This window comes from Pan troglodytes, chromosome 8 (genome assembly GCF_028858775.2).
Source record: "Pan troglodytes isolate AG18354 chromosome 8, NHGRI_mPanTro3-v2.0_pri, whole genome shotgun sequence".
NCBI classification, from domain to species: Eukaryota; Metazoa; Chordata; class Mammalia; order Primates; family Hominidae; genus Pan; species Pan troglodytes.
The window spans coordinates 104,823,732-104,841,503 of record NC_072406.2 but is presented as its reverse complement, the minus strand read 5'-3'; the positions used below and the strand labels follow the sequence as shown (position 1 = coordinate 104,841,503).

Here is a 17,772-nt window from a genome sequence, read left to right as displayed (position 1 = left end):
CCTGGGCAACAGAGCGAGACTCCATCTCAAAAAAAAAAAAGGAAGAAAAAGAAAAATAAAAGGCATCCAAATTGAAAAGGAAAAGGTTGAGGGCCAAGAGCGGTGGCTCATGCCTGTAATCCCAGCACTTTGGGAGGCCAAGGTGGATGGATCACGAGGTCAGGAGTTCAAGACCAGCCTGGCCAAGATGATGAACTCCCATCTCTACTAAAAATACAAAAATTAGCTGGGCGTGGTGGCATGTGCATGTAATCCCAGCTACTTGGGAGGCTGAGGCAGAGAACTGCTTGAACCCAGGAGGCAGAGGTAACAGTGAGCAGAGATGGCGCCACCGCGCTCCAGCCTGGGCGACAGAGCGAGACTCCATCTCAAAAAAAGAAAAAAAGAAAGAAAAGGAAAAAGTAAAATTATCTGTCTGCAGATTATATGATCTTTTATATAGAAAATCTGGCCGGGCGTGGTGGCTCACGCCTATAATCCCAGTACTTCAGGAACCCCAAGGGGATTTGAGGTCAGGAGTTTGAGACCAGCCTTGCCAACATAGTGAAACCCTGTCTCTACTAAAACTACAAAAACTTAGCTAGGCATGGGCGCATGCCTGTAGTCCCAGCTACTCAGGAGGCTGAGGCAGGAGAATCGCTTGAACCCAGGAGGCAGAGGTTGCAATGAGCCAAGATTGTGCCACTGCACTCCAGCCTGGTGACAGAGCGAGAGTCTGTCTCAAAAGAAAAAAAAATAGAAAAGAAAGAAAACCCTAAAATTCAGTGGGGCAAAAGGAGCTAGAGCATCAAGAAGAATAGCTAGTGGATGCTGGGCTTAATAGCTAGGTGATGGGTTGATCTGTGCAGCAAACTGTGATGGCACAGGTTTACCTATGTGATAAACCTGCACATCATGCACATGTACCCCAGAACTTAAAAGTTGATGAAAAAAATAATAAAAATAAGGCCAAGTGCAGTGGCTCACGCCTGTAATCCCAACACTTTGGGAGGCCGAAGCGGGCGGATCACGAGGTCAGGAGTTCAAGACCAGCCTGACCAACATGATGAAACCCCATCTCTACTAAAAATACAAAAATTGGCCGGGCATGGTGGCAAGCGCCTATAATCCCAGCTACTCCGGAGGCTGAGGCACAGAATTGCTTGAACCCGGGAGGCGGAGGTTGCAGTGAGCCGAGATCACACCACTGCCCTCCCGCCTAGGCAACAGACCGAGATTTCATCTCAAAAAATAAATAAATAAATAAATAAATAATAATAATAAACAGAAGTTCAATAGTTAATTAAAAAAAAAAAAAAAAAAAGCCAGGCACAGTGGCTCACGGCTGTAATCCCAGAACTTTGGGAGGCTGAGGCAGGTGGATCACGAAGTCAAGAGATCGAGACCATCCTGGCCAACATGGTGAAACCCCGTCTCTACTAAAAATACAAAAATTAGCTGGGCGTCGTAGCGTGCGCCTGTAGTCCCAGCTACTCGGGAGGCTGAGGCAGGAGAATTGCTTGAACCTGGGAGGTAGAGGGTGCAGTGAGCCGAGATCGCGCCACTGCACTCCAGCCTGGCAACAAAACGAGACTCCATCTCAAAAAAAAGAAAAAAAAAAAGAAAACTCTAAAATTACACACACACACACAAACTGTTAGAACTAATAAGTGAATTCAGCAAAGTAGCTGGATAGAAAGTCAACAAGCAAAATCCAGCGACATTTCTTTTTTTTTTTTTTTTTTTTTTTTGAGACAGAGTCTCACTGTGTTGCCCAGGCTGGAGTACAGTGGCACGATCTTGGCTCACCACAACCTCCACCTTCCAGGTTCAAGCGATTCTCCTGCCTCAGCCTCCTAAGTAGCTGGGACTACAGGCACACGCCACCATGCATGGCTAATTTTTGTATTTTTAGTAGAGACAGGGTTTCACTATGTTGGCCAGGCTGGCCTTGAACTCCTGATCTCGTGATCAGGAGTTGGGAGGCCCACCTTGCCTCCCAAAGTGCTGGGATAACAGGTGAGAGCCACTGCGTCCAGCCTCCAGTTACATTTTTATATACTAAGAATGAACAATCTAAAAAGGAAATTACAAAAACAACTCAATTTAAAATAGCATCAAAAAGAATAAAATATTAGTAATTAATTTAACCAAGGAGGTGAAAGACTTATAAAATGAAAACTATAAAACACTGCTGAGGCCAGGCGCAGTGGCTCACGCCTATAATCCCGGCACTTTGGGAGGCCAAGGTGGGTGGATCACCTGAAGTCAAGAGTTCGTGACCAGCCTGACCAACATGGTGAAACTTTGTCTCTAGTAAAAATACAAAAATTAGCTGGTCGTGGTGCCGCATACCTGTAATCCCAGCTACTCAGGAGGCTGAGGCAGGAGAATCACTTGAACTCGGGAGGTGGAGGTTGCAATGAGCTAAGATTGTGCCACTGCACTCCAGCCTGGACAACAAGAGCGAAACTCCATCTCAAAACAAAAACAAACAAAAAAAAAACTGCTGGCAGAAATTAAGGGGCATAAATAAATGGAAACACATCCCTTGTTCATGAACTGAAAGACTTAATATTGTTAAGATGCCAATACTACCCAAAGTGATCTATAGATTCAATGTAATCCCTATTAAAATCCCAATGACGTGTTTTACAAAAATAGAAAAATTTATCCTCAAATTCATATGGAATCCCAAGGGAGTCCAGATAGCCAAAACAATCTTGAAAAAGAACAAAGCTGGAGGACTCACACTTCCCGATTTCAAAACTTACTACAAAGCTGCAATAATCAAAACCACGTGGTACTGACATAAAGACAGACTTATAGACCAATGGAACAGAACAGCACTTAGAAATACGCCCTCTTACATATGAGCAAATGATTTTTAATAAGGTTGCCAAGACCATTCAATCAGAAAAAGACAAGCTTTTCACCAAATGGTGCTGGGAAACTAAATATCCATATGCAAAAGAATGAGGTTGGACCCTTATCTAACACAATATACAAAAATTAACTCAAAATGGATCAAAAATGTATGTAAGACCTAAAGCTATAAAACTCTTAGAAGAAAACATAAGGCAAAAGCTTCACAACAATGGATTTGGCAATGATTTCTTGGATATAACACCAAAGATACAGGGAACAAAAACAAAAAGACAAACTGGACTTCATAAAAATTTAAAATGTTTGTGTATCAAAAGTCAGCATCCCTGTGATCCCAGCTACCTGGAAGGCAGAGGTAGGAGGACTATTTGAGCCCAGGAGTTCACAACAAGTCTGGGCAATAAAGCAAGATACTATATTTAAAGGGGAGAAAAAAAAATAGCCCAGGCACGGGCTCACGCCTGTAATCCCAGTACTTTGGGAGGCCAGGGTGGACGGATCACCTGAGATCAGGAGTTCAAGACCAGCCTGACCAACAGGGTGAAACCCCATCTCTACTAAAAATACAAAATTAGCCAGGCGTGGTGGCGCAGGCCTGTAATCCCAGCTACTCTAGAGGCTGAGGCAGGAAAATGGCTTGAACCCAGGAGGCGGAGGTTGCAGTAAGCCAAGATCGTACCAATGCACTCCAGCCTAGGCAACGAGAGCAAAATTCCGTCTCAAAAAACAAACAAACAAACAAACAAACCCAAGGGAAAAAAAAAAGACTTTATCTTCCTTTTCTCCATCATAGTGCAGGATCAAGGTAAAAAAAGAGAACTCTGGCCAGATGAGGGGTCACTCATAATCCCAGCACTTTGGGAGGCCAAAATGGGTGGATCACTTGAGGCCAGTAGTTCAAGACCAGCCTGGCCAATAAGGCGAAACCCCATCTCTACTAAAAATACAAAAAATTAGCCAGGCATGGTGGTGCACACCTGTAATCCCAGATACTTGGGAGGCTGAAGCATAAGAATTGCTTGAACCTGACAGGCAGAGGTTACAGTGAGCCGAGACTGTGCCACTGCACTCCAGCCTGGGTGACAGAACGATTTTCTGTCTCAACATCTGTATGGAGGAGACTGGAGATGACTGACCCCAGCAGCCAAGGTGTTGGAGCAGCTCATAGGCCAGACCCCTGTGTTCTCCAAAGTCAAATACATTGTCAGATCCTTTGGCATCAGGAGAAATGAAGATTGCCACCCACTGCACAAAGGGCCAAAGCAGAAGAAACCCTGAAGAAAGGTCTAAAGATGCAGGAGTGTGAATCAAGAAAGAACAACTTCTCAGATACTGGAAACTTTGGTTTGGAGATCCAGGAACACACAGATTTGGGTATCAAATGTGACCCATGCATTGCTATCTACAGCCTGGACTTCTATATGGTGCTGGGTAGGCCTGGTTTCAGCACTGCAGACACATAGCACAGAACAGGCTGCACCAGGGCCAAACACAGAATCAACAAAGAGGCCATGCACTGGTTCCAAAAAGAAAAAGAAAGGAAAAGACCACACGGTATCAATGAGTAAAAAGGCAACCCACAGTAATGGGGAAAAAATTTTTGCCGTTTATGTATCTGAAAATATCCAAAATATATAGAAAATTCCTAAAACTCAACAACAAAAAAGCAAACCAATTTAAAAATGGGCAAAGGACTTAAACAGACATTTCTCCAAAGATACACAAAATGGCCAGTAAACACATGAAAAGATGCTCAACATCATTAATCATTAGAGAAATACAAATCAAAACTACAATGAGATAGCACCTCACACCCAATGGATGGCTACTTGAAAAAAAAAAAAAGAAACAGAAAATAAATGTTGGTGAGGATGTGGAGAAATTGGAACCCTTATGCACTGTTGGTGGGAATGTAAAATGGTCCAGCCACTGTGGAAAATAGTTTGTCGGTTCCTCAAAAACTTTAAAATAGAATTATCATATGATCCAGCAATTACAATTCTGGGTAAATACCCAAAAGAATTGAAAACCCATATTCATAGCAACATTATTCATAATAGCTAAAAGTAAGAAGTAACTCAAGGCCGGGCTCCGTAGCTCACGCCTGTAATCCCGGCTCTTAGGGAGGCCAAGGCGGGCAGATCACAAGGTCAGGAGATGGAGACCATCCTGGCTAATATGGTGAAACCCCGTCTCTACTAAAAACACAAAAAATTAGCCGGGAGAGATGGCAGGCGCCTGTAGTCCCAGCTCCTTGGGAAGCTGAGGCAGGAGAATGGCGTGAACCCGGGAGATGGAGCTTGCAGTGTGAGCCAAGACCGCGCCACTGCACTCCAGCCTGGGCAACAGAGCGAGACTCGGTCTCAAAAACAACAACAACAAAAAAAGAAGTAACTCAAGTGTCCATTGACATATGAAGGGACCAGCAAAATGTGGTATATACATATAATAAATACTATGCAGCCTTAAAAAGGAAGAAAACCCTGACATTTGCTACAACATGGTCCAACCTGGAGGACATTATGCCCAAGTGGAATGAGCAAGTCACAAAAGGATAAATACTGTATTATGACTCCACTTTATGAAGTACTTAGAGTAGTCAAAATCATAGACAGTCGAATGGTAGGTGTCGGGTTGATGGGAGAGGGAAATGGGGAGTTATTGTTTAATGTGTATAGAGTTTCAGTTTTTCATGATGAAAAGAGTTATGGAGATGGATGGTAGTAATTGTTGCAGAATATTATGTATTTAATATCACTGAACTGTACACTTAAAAGTGGTTAAGATGTTAAATTTTATATTATGTGTATTTGAAAATGACTTTTTAAATTGGGAAAAAAATAGGGGATGGAATAGGAGGGACATAAGAAAGAGAACCAGCAGCGCATTATGTAGGGATCTGTAAACTTTAACCTGTGGGTCAAACCTGGCCTCTGCCCTGACAGATTTAAGAATGATTTTTACAGTTTTAAAGTGTTCTTAAAAAAAAAAAGATCAGAAAATAATGTGACAGAAACCACATGTAGAGGGGTACAGTAGCTCACGCCTATAATCCCAGCACTTTGGGAGGCCGAGGTGGGTGGATTCTCTGAGGTCAGGAGTTCGAGACCAGCCTGGTCAACATGGTGAAACCCCATCTCTACTAAAAATACAAAAATTAGCCAGGCATGGCGGTGTGCGCCTGTAATCCCAGCTACCTGAGAGGCTGAAGTGGGAAAATCGCTTGAATCCGGGAGGCGGAGGTTGCAGTGAGCTGAGATTGCACCACTGCACTACGGCCTAAGAGAGCGAGACTCCGTCTCAAAAAAAACTGATAAACCACATGTGATCTGCAAAGCCTAAAGTATTTAAATAAAATAAATATTTATTTCTCTGGGCCTTTACAGAAAAGGCTTACCAACCCCTGAGGACCTCGCAACTCGTAAGTCGCCTATTTACTAAAGCTTAATGACAGACGCACCAGGAAGGCTATTTGAAAGAAAAAGGCTAATCTGAAAAAAAAAAAAATCTCTTTACACAAAAATTATTGTAAATATTAGACACAAGCAAAGAACTATTCTATTCATTGGTGATAAAGTAAATCTCTTCTAAGACGTGAAATGTATACGGATCATAAACATCAAGTTCAAGATAATGGTTAACAGTGGCTGGAGGAAAAGGGATGGAGAGGGAAAAGGGGGGCTCCAGCAATGATTGTTTTGTTTCTTAATCTGGTGATGAATATACAAATGTTTATTACAGTGTTCTTAATAACTTTTTGTAAGTCTGAAATATTTTGTAACTAACATTAAAAAAGAAATTAAATAAATGCATACGGAAAAGGTAATATTGCCTGGTTTTATTAAACAACCAAAATAATTTTAAAATTTGCACTTGTTATATGCACTGCATTTTTAAATAAAAATCTTCAAACAACTAACTACTAACAGAAGCCCCAGAGTACAACAACTAGTAAGCGTCACTGGCTAGACTTAAGATTGCCACCCAATTTCCTCTCTGACACCTAGTTTAGAAACCTAGTCATCACCTTCGATATCCACAATTCAAGTTACCAGGGCTGAGTAAACAATAGCCTAAGAAAGTTTGTTGATACAAGTTTTTCTAAAAAAATAACCTTTTAATTTTAGAATACTTTGGGGTTTACAGAAAAGTTGCAACAGCAACTGTTAACAGCCACAAAAACAGACACACAAAACACACATACTCAGTAAACTGTGGAGAGCCTCTAAAAAGTTGAATAAATCAATTCTAACTAAGCAGCAGTTTCTAGCTCATTTTAAAATTGGGAAGTTATTTGGAAACCAGTCAGGGGAGGGCCGAACACCCCTCCACATCCCTTTATCTCGAAATATCCGTTTAGTTTGGTCTATGAACAAACAGGCAGATGAAAGGGAAAACCGCAGCACAATCAGAAATTTACACTAGCTTAACTTGTCTTGATCTTTTAAAAAACATAAACTCATTTTATTAATTTTTAATGTTTAAAGACAGAGATGTTTACTTGTTTAGTAGGGATGCAGAAAATATTGCATCTAGAATAAAGAGAACAGTGATTGATTGCTTTTTAGAGGTAATAATACCAACGTAAGTGCTTAACCATCTGCAAAATAGGTATTCAGTCTTACTTCCAAACTGACAAACTACATGAAGTAGCATATAAAAGTGACACCTAAATCTTTATTGACTATAGTTTAAACATAAGAACGCACTTTTCAGTATGGAACAGTGATCAAATCAAACATGCTATTTTCTCCTAAAAACCACATACAGCAACCGGGTGTCATTTTTATTGAACAGAACGCGGAGAACCAAGAAACTGGGACCCTCAGGAAATGCAAATAAAATCCCTCTCCCTGGACCGCGCAGTAGGGGGCCCAGCAGCGAAGCCGCAGCGCTCGGAATCCTGTCAGCCCTCTCCCTACCTGCATCTCACCACCACCTGGATGTTCTTCCCCTTCTCCTCTTTCTTCTTCGCAGACGAATTTGGCTGCGACGCCATGACGGTCCCCGCCAAAAAATCAAGACCCGGCCGCGGACCTGGGCGCTGTGAGGGGCGGAGGGGCTTGGCGGCCGACAGGGGCCGGAGTCTCCCTGGTCCCTCTCGGGCGCTGGCGTGGCCTGGAGGACCGACGCACGCAGGTCGGCGTCCCCGCTCTCTACCCGGTACTCTGGCCGTGGCGTTTGTCCCGCGCCAGTCGGAGCCGCCAAATCACTAATCTCGTCCCCGCCCGAATCCCCAGAAACCAAGCAACGACTCGGCGCCTCAATTTGAAAAAGAGACAGAGTAGCCGGACCAATGGCTGCGCTGGCGCGCAAGGCACCATGGGATGCAGTATCCGCACTGGAGCCCCGCCCCCGGAGCGTGGCCTACGGGAACGTAAAGAGGTGGTCTGTCCGCTTGCTCCGGAACTTGGTAGTCCAGAGCCGAGACGCTAGAACTGAGTGTGGAACTTTTAGCGTAGCGTGGCTCAACTTACATAACGTCCCTAGCCCAAAATTCCCTCAGCTGCAGAGAGGAAATAATAGTAATCATCTCAGAGGGTTAGGGTGAGAATTAATGAGCTTGTGGAAGTAAATAGATTGGAATATATGGTAAGCACTCGCCATGATTATAATTATTAGAGAATTGTAAGAGAGGGCAGTAGAAGCACAGAAGAGAGGTCCAAAGCGAGCCGCCATCCCGGAGGCAGAGACCAGAATAGTCTTTGTGTGTGTGTGTGTGTGAGACGGAGTCTTGCTCTTGTCACCCAGGCTGGAGTGCAGTGGCGCGACCTCGGCTCACTGCAACCTCCGCCTTGCAGGTTCAAGCGATTCTGCTGCTTCAGCCCCCGAGTAGCTGGGATTACAGGTGCGTGCCACCACGCCCGGCTAATATTTGTATTTTCAGTAGAGATGTGGTTTCACCATGTTGGCCAGGCTGGTCTCGAACTCCTGACCTCAGATGATCCACCCGCCTCGGCCTCCCAAAGTGCTGGGATTACAGGCGTGAGCCACCGCGCCCGGTCCAGATAGGCTTGAAGAATAATTAATGTTGGGGCCCGGTGGCTCACGCCTCTAATCCCAACACTTTAACGGGCCGAGGTAGGACGATAACTTAAGTTCCAGGAGTTTGAGATCAGTCTGGGCGACATAGGGAGACCCCCCCCTCCCCGCGCCTCCCAACGGGTCTCAACAAAAAATAGAGGGGAAAAAATAGCCTGGTGTGGTGATGCGTGCCTTTTGGTCCCATCTACTCGGGAGGCTGAGGAAGAAGGATCGCTGAACACGGGAGATAGAGGCTGCAGTGAGCCGGGATTATGTCGCTGGATTACTCCAGCATAGGCGACAGAGCAATGCCCTTTCTCAAAAAGAAAATAATAATAATAATTAGGAAGTGTTAAGCGATAAGGCTACTACAGGTTCCAAATCGTGATGAAATGGACACTGGACGCCATTTGGAGGACTCTGAATTTATCCTTTAGTCATCATCTCTAAGTGACTCCAGGCAAGAAAGCAGGGTCCGCCTCGATTTTAGAACGACTGCACTGACCGAGTGACGCAGGCCGCGGGCGCGCTGCGCTCCCCGTTTCTGCGCGGCGCAGCGGGCGGTGGCATCTCAAGGAAGCTGCGCAAACATCCGCCGCCCCGGCCTACGGATCCCAGCATGCAGCGCTCGCTGGGGCCTGCGCGCCGTCGGTCACCTCCGGTCTGCTGCGGGAGAACTTTTCGGCGTCTTGGCAGTGCCTGGCGTGACTCGACCGCTGTAGGTGTGGTACGCCGCACCAGGAAATACTGAAACAGGAGCCTATTGTTATGAATAACTTTTAAAATCTTAAGGAAATTGAACACTTGAACAAAGGATTTTTAGCAAAGCAATTTTATTTTTGCGCAGAGGGGTGCCTTTTTGGCCAGTCGCCTTGAGAGCACACCTGAACAAAGGGGCAGGAGTCTTTATTTTTGACGCAAGTCCTGCCCCTGTATCTTTTTCCCATTGACTGGGGTCGGGTCGTATAATCTAAACTAATCCCGGTTGGCTAAACATTTGATTTTTTTTAGCTAAGGTGGGTACTTAAAAGAAAGCGGACAGGAAAGGGGAAGGGGTGTCTGTAATGAGCTAAAAAGTTAGTCCCTTCAAATAAGGAAAGGAATGTGAGCTGGTATTGATAAGGCCTAGTATTGTGGCGTGCCTGGGCATTTAACAAAAGCAAAAAAGGAGAAAAAGAGAAAAAAGGGAGGGTACTATGAATTAAAGAATAAAAGATTGATCGGGTTATTTGAAGAGAAACATCATATCCCACACTATGTTGTAGTCGGTTCCTGGAACTGCGCTTCTGGCCCACACAACCCATGGGAACCTAAATGTCGTGTTAGTCTATTAAGTAACAGCCCGGTGTACTGGAAAGCTCTGATGTCCTTTTTGTGTTCCTCCACTTGCTAATCCCCTACATGCGCCCACCCCCCCCGCACAACCCGCCCCAAGGAAATAACTGCATCTACAGCTCCTTCTGCTGGTCATCTCTATTTTGAGTAGCCAGCTGTCTATTGATATCTCCTCTCAGGTGGCTCGCTGGCATTTCAAAATGGGACCTATCTCCACCCTAATCTTTTCTCATCTGGATACTGGTGCTAACCAGAACCTTTGATTCCTCCACGTGTAGTGGAGTCCTGTTGATTTTATCTCCCCTCCGATGATCACCCTAGTCCAAGGCTCTTATCTCTTCCCTGAACAAATGTCATCTACCTCCTTAACAAGTTTCTCTTCTGCCCTTTTCTCCTACCCCCAACCCCTCCACTACATTTACTCAGCAAGGGAAGTGTCTTTTAAGAAATAAGAAAATAAGATTATGCTCTTCATCTGCTTTTTAATCTTACATTACCTTCTCATTTGTATTTGGAATTAAATCCCTCCATGCTCTGTAGGGTCCTCATGATCTGGCCCTTGTCCATACCACCAACTAAAGGCACTTTCCAAAAATCTCATTACCATGCTTCAGAGCTCCTAGCTTTTTCCTGTGGCCAGACCCTTGTACCTGACGTACCCTCTGCCCTGAACTCTGGCTCTTTGCATGGCTTACCCATCTCATTCTTCAGCTCTCAGTTGAACTTTCTCTTTTAAAAACACCTCTTCTGACCACCCTATCTAAAGCACATTCTTCATAATTTTCTTTTTTTTTTTTTTGAGACGGAGTCTTGCCCTGTCCCCCATGCTGAAGTGCAGTGGCGGGATCTCGGCTCACTGCAACCTCCGCCTCCTGGGTTCAAGCAATTCTTGTGCCTCAGCCTCCTGAATAGGTGGGATTACAAGTGCCCCACCACGCCCGGCTAATTTTTTTTTATATTTTTAGTAGAGACTCGGTTTCACCATGTTGGCCAGGCTAGTCTCGAACTCCTGGCCTCAAGTAATCTGCCCTCCTTGGCCTCCCAAAGTGCTGGGATTACAGATGTGAGCCACTGCACCTGGCCTTCCTCTTATAACCTTCTATCTCAGAACCCTGTCTATTTTCTTCATAACACTACAGGCAATATATTGTGTGTATTGACAATATATTACATTGTCAATATATTGTGTGTCTCCCTGGATAGAATGTAAGTTTCATTAGGGACCCTGTCTTTTTGTTCAGTATTATTTTCCCAGTGTCTTGAACAAGCCTTACACCAAAGTAAGGCTTTACTCAATAAATATATATTGAGTACCTGAAGGAAATTACTTCACCTCTATCAGCCTTGGTTTCCTTATCTGTAAAATGGAGATAATAATAATTACTATTATTGTGAGGATTAAAATAACATATAAAGTACCTGGGATACAATAGGAAAAAAAAATCTTAATTTCTCCTTTTTGGCTGGGCACGGTGGCTCATGCCTTTAATCCCAGCACTTTGGGAGGCCGAGATGGGCAGATCATAAGGTCAGGAATTCAAGACCAGTTTGGCCAATAAATATGGTAAAACCCCGTCTCTACTAAAAATACAAAAAAAATTAGCCAGGTGTGGTGGTGGGCGCCTATAGTCCCAGCTATTCAGGAGGCTGAAGCAGGAGAATCGCTTCAACCCAGGAGGTAGAGGTTGCAGTGAGCCGAGATGGCACCACTGGACTCCAGCCTAGGTGACAGAGCTAGACTCTGTCTCAAAAAAAAAAAAAAAAATCCCCTTTTCTTTCTTTCTTTTTTTTTTTTTTTTTGAGTCAGGGTCTTGCTCTATCACCAAGGCTGGAGTACAATACACCATCACGGCTCACTGAAGCCTGGACCTCCTGGGCTCAAGGGATCCTCCCATCTCAGCCTCCTGAGTAGCTGGGACTATAGGCACAAGCCACCAGACCCGGCTAATTTTTTTTTTCCTTTGGTAGATACGGGGGTCTCCCTATGCTGCCCAGGCTGGTCTTGAACTCCTGGTCTCAAGTAATCCTCCCACCTCAGCCTCCTAAACTGCTGGAATTATAGGCATAAGCTACCCTGCTGGGCCGTCTTTCCTTTCTCTTTAGCAAATATTCAAACAATATATATGTTAACAGTCACATGGGTTGACGCAAGAAATTCAAGAGTCTCCATTTGATAATAGATACAGCTACCATTTACCTAGGGTTTACTGTGAGTCAGACTCCATGCTAAAGGCTTTGTGTGTATCATCTCATTTAATCTTCAGAACAACTTTGTGAAGTAGGAACTATTATTTTCTACTATTTTATCAGTAAACTAGCCAAATAAGTTTGTCTGTAGTCATACAGCATATGACTGTACTTACACTTTAATCATAGTGTAATGTTAACTATTAGGGAAGGAACTTAGAATTCTTTCCCATTCCAACTCCCAGGTTCTTAACTACTGTCTTTCCCATTGAGTTTTTTTCATTTGCTAAGTGCACATGTATTCTTTTTTTTTTTTTTAATTGAGACGGAGTACTGCTGTGTCGCCAGGCTGGAGTACAGTGGCACAATCTTGACTCACCGCAACCTCTGCCTCCCGGGTTCAAGCAATTCTCATGCCTCGGCCTCTGAATAGCGGGGTTTACAGGCACGCGCTACCACACCCAGCTAATTTTTGTATTTTTAGTAGAGACGAGGTTTCGCCATGTTGGCCAGGATGGTCTCGAACTCCTGACCTCGTGATCCACCCGCCTCAGCCTCCCAAAGTGCTGAGATTACAGGCATGAGCCACCATGCCTGGTCACATCCACTTTTCTCATACTCTTTTTGAAATGCTTACTGTGGGCCTGGCAGTGAATATACAGGCTGAATTATTGTACTTGCCCTCAGGGCTAAGTCTAATAGAGATAGTCAGGGTCTAATGGCCCCATGTAAGTGTTTTGTTGCACTAAGCAGTCCCTGAAATGTCATTTTACATTGCCTTTGTTGAGTTCAAACTACTCAGGCTAATAATCAACATTTCTCGGCTGGGCACGGAGGCTTACGCCTGTAATCCCAGCACTTTGGGAGGCCAAGGCAGGTAGATCACCTGAGGTCAGGGGTTCGAGACCATCCTGGCCAACATGGCGAAACCCCATCTCTACTAAAAATACAAAAATTAGCTGGGTGTGGTGGCACGTGACTGTAATCCCAGCTACTTGGGAGGCTGAGGCAGGAGAATCACTTGAACCCTGGAGGTGGAGGTTGCAGTGAGCCAAGATCACGCCATTGCACTCCAGCCTGGGCAACAGAGCAAGGCTCCATCTCAAAACAAACAAATTAGCTGGGGCTGGGTGTGGTGGCTCACACCTGTAATCCCAGCACTTTGGAAGGCCAAGATGGGCAGATCACCAGGTCAGGAGTTTGAGACCATCCTAGCCAATATGGTGAAACCTCGTCTCTACTAAAAATACAAAAAAAAAAAAAAAAAAAAAATTAGCATGGTGGCGTGTGCCAGTGGTCCCAGCTACTCGGGAGACTGAGGCAGGAGAATCACTTGAACTTGGGAGGCAGAGGCTGCAGTGAGCCGAGATCACGCCACTACACACCAGCCTGGCGACACAGCAAGACTCCGTCTCAATAATAATAATAATTATAATAATTTAAGTCTAGTTAAACTGAATTCTAACAATGCAACATCGTTGCCCACGTGTTTGCTCTGGCATTTCTCTTTCAGGAGTATATGTACTTCTCGAATAAACTATTTTAAATTGATTTTTATTTTTCTTAAAGAAAAACATGGAGGCTGGGCATGGCAGCTCATACCTGTAATACCAGGCAGGAGAACTGCCTGAACCTGGGAGGCAGAAGTTGCAGTGAGCCAAGAGCATGCCACTGCACTCCAGCCTGGGCGACAGAGTATGACTTTGTCTCAAAAAAAAAAAAAAAAAAAAAAGAAAGAAAGAAAGAAAGGAAAGAAAGGAAAAGAAAAGAAAAACGTGGAAATGTTTTATAAAGTTAAATAGTTCTAAAAGGCTTGTAACAACAACAACAAAAAAAGTATTTTCTCAGCCTTATTCCACACCAATGCCTCTAGACCTTTACGCCAGAAACAACCAACCACTTTAGTTGTTTTTGCTGGCATTTACACATTTCCATTTTCATAAGGAATTTGTATATACTGTTATTTGTATTTATTTATTTATTAATTATTTTTTTGAGACAGGGTCTCACTCTGTTGCCCAGGCTAGAGTGCAGTGGCTCTATCAGGTATCACTGCAGCCTCAGCTGCTCCCATTGAAGCAATCCTATTGCCTCAGCCTCCTGAGTAGCTGGGGCCACAGGCACATGCCACTATACCTGGCAAATTTTTTTCTATTTTTTGTAGAGACAGGGTCTCACTTTGTTGTCCAGGCTGGTCTTGAACTCCTGGGCTCAAGTGATTCCCCCACCTTGGCCTCCCAAAGTGCTGGAATTACAGGCATGAGCCACCGCACCTAGCCCTTGACCTCCTGGGTTCCAGCAGTCCACTTCCACCTCCTGAATAGCCTCAACTGCATCAGTTGAAGTGATCTTACTGCCTCAGCCTCATGAGTACCTAGGACTACAGGCGCACACCACCACACCCAGTAATTTTTAAAGTTGTTCATAGACACAGGGTATTGCTTTGTTACCCAGGCTGGTCTCAAGCTGCTGGACTCAAGCAATCCTCCGCCTCAGCCTTCCAAAGTGCTAGGATTATAGGCATGAGCCACCCCTGTGCCAGACCTATACCGTTATCTTTTGATTAATCCATTTTAGACATTATTTATTGACATCTTATGGTAGGTGAGGTTTAGTTCTCAAACTTTACCATCCTCTCTGCATTTCCTTCTCCATATACCCAATATTACAATTTCTGGTTAAATCAATTATCTGTATTCAGGTTATTATGTCTGTTCATAGCTGAGCATTTCATTCTAGTGACTAGAAATTTTGCAACGAGGCGGGGTGTGGCGGCTCATGTCTGTAATCCCAGCACTTTGGGAGCCCGAGGCAGGTGGATCACCTGAAGTTGGGAGTTTGAGACCAGCCTGGCCAACATGGTGAAACCGTGTCTCTACTAAAAATATAAAAATTAGCTGGGCGTGGTGATGCACGTCTGTAATCCAAGCTACTTGGAGGATGAGGCATGACAATCGCTTGAACCTGGGAGGTGGAGGTTACAGTGAGCCGAGATTGCACCACTGCACTCCAGCCTGGGCGACAGAGCAAGACTCCGTCTCAAAAAAAAAAAAAAAAGAAAAAGAAAAGAAAAAAAGAAAGAAATCTTGCAGCTGGGCATGGTGGCTCACGCCTGTAATCCCAGCACTTTGGGAGGCTGAGGTGGGTGGATCACGAGGTCAGGAGTTCGAGACCAGCCTGGCCAATATGGTGAAACCCCATCTCTACTATAAATACAAAAATTAGCTGGGCATGGTGGCGCGTGCCTGTAGTCCCAGCTACTTGGGAGGCTGAGGCAGGAGAATCGCTTGAACCCAGGAGGTGGAGGTTGCAGTGAGCTGAGATCGTGCCACTGTACTCTAGCTGGGGCAACAGAGTGAGATGCTGTCTCAAAAAAAAACAAAAAACAAAAAAAAGAAATCTTGCAATGATGTGCCTTGGTGTGCATCTACTTTCTTTCTTTCTTTTTTTTTTTTGACACGGAGTCTCACACTGTCGCCCAGGCTGGGTGCAGTGGCGCAATCTTGGCTCACTGAAAGCTCTGCCTCCTGGGTTCACGCTATTCTCCTGCCTCAGCCTCCGGAGTAGCTGAGACTACAGGCGCCCGCCACCACGCCCGGCTAATTTTTTGTGTTTTTAGTAAAGACGGGGTTTCACCATGTTAACCAGGATGGTCTCAATCTCCTGACCTCATGGTCCGCCCGCCTCGGCCTCCCAAAGTGCTGGGATTACAGGTGTGAGCCACCATGCCCAGCCAATGTGTGCATCTACTTTCATTAATTGGGCTGAGCCACAGTCTGGCAAGTTGTTACCTTCAGTCTGGGAAATGTTTTTGAATTATTCATTGACTATTTCACTTGCCACGTCTGTTGTTTCTTTCTGGAACTCCTATATAGAGATAGCAGATTTCTACCACCCAGCAATTACTACCATTAATATTTTGATGTATTTCTTTCCAGTTGTCTATTTGTATATTTTCAATAATTGAGATCATAATTGAATATATAGGGTTTTTTTGGTCTTTTCCCCCCTTTTTATGGAGAACAGAGTCTCACTATGTTGCCCGGGCAGGTCTTGAACTCCTGGACTCAAACTATCGTGGACTCAAACTATCATTCTGCCTCTACCTCCTTAAGTGCTGGGATTTCAGGGGTAAGCCACTATGCTCAACCTGGATATAGAATTTTGCATCCTGAATTTTTATTTAACATAAGAATTCTTCCAAGACTCTCCAGACCTCATCTCTACAAAAAATGAAATAGTCTCAGCCATGGTGGCACTCACCTGTGGTCCCAACTACTCGGGAGGCTGAGCTGGCAGGATCACTTGAGCCTGGGAGGTGAGGCTGCAGTGAGTCATTATCATACCAGTGCACTCCAGCCTGGGTGACAGAGCAAGATCTTATCTTGAAAAAAAAAATGGGGGCCAGGAGCGGTGGCTCGGGCCTGTAATCCCAGCACTTTGGGAGGCCGAGGCAGGTGGATCACGAGGTCAGGAGATCGAGACCATCCTGGCTAACACGGTGAAACCCCATCTCTACTAAAAGTACAAAAAAAATTAGCTGGGTGTGGTGGCGGGCGCCTGTAGTCCCAGCTACTTGGGAGGCTGAGGCAGGAGAATGGCATGAACCCGGGAGGCGGAGCTTGTAGTGAGCTGAGATTGCACCACTACACTCCAGCCTGGGTGACAGAGCAAGACTCCGTCTCAAAAAAAACAAAAAACAAAAACACCTTTAGTTAGTTTTAATTACTCAACAAATTTAATTTAATTTGTTTAATTTAATTTAATTTAATTACTCAACTGAGCTTAGGTGCATACCCTGTGATAGTCACAAAAATGAATTTAAAAAGTCCTGCCCTGCCAGGCATGGTGGCTCACAGTTGTAATCCCAGCACTTTGGGAGGCCGAGGCGGGCAGATCACCTGAGGTCGGGAGTTCAAGAACAGCCTGACCAACATGGAGAAACTCTGTCTCTACTAAAAATACAAAATTAACTGGGCATGGTGGCACATGCCTGTAATCTCAGTTACTTGGAAGGCTGAGGCGGGAGAACTGCTTGAATCTGGGAGGCAGAAGTTGCCGTGAGCCGAGATCATGGCATTGCACTCCAGCCTGGGCAACAACAGCAAAACTCAGTCTCAGAAAAAACAAAAACAAAACAAACAAACAAAAAAACAGGCAGACAGGGTCTCACTCTGTCACCCAGGCTGGGTTGTAGTGGCATGATCTCGGCTCACTGCAGGCTTTGCCTCCCGGATTCAAGGGAGTCTTCTGCCTCAGTGTCCCAAGTAGCTAGGACTACAGGTGTGCACCACCAAACCCGGCTGCTTTTTGTATTTTTAGTTTTTTTTTTTTTTTTTTTTTTTTTGAGACAGAGTTTTG

General features: G+C 44.7%; 1 protein-coding gene across 1 annotated transcript in view; it reads right to left on the bottom strand.

The window, feature by feature from the left end:
- KIF11 (kinesin family member 11) overlaps window positions 1-8,565 on the bottom strand; it is a 62,378-nt gene extending 53,813 nt beyond the window's left edge. The window contains exon 1 of the mRNA XM_507923.8: window positions 7,788-8,565. Coding sequence (XP_507923.5) covers window positions 7,788-7,864 — 77 coding nt within the window. The 5' untranslated portion in view covers window positions 7,865-8,565. The remainder of the gene's footprint in view (window positions 1-7,787) is intronic.
- Between the last annotated feature and the right edge of the window lie 9,207 nt (window positions 8,566-17,772).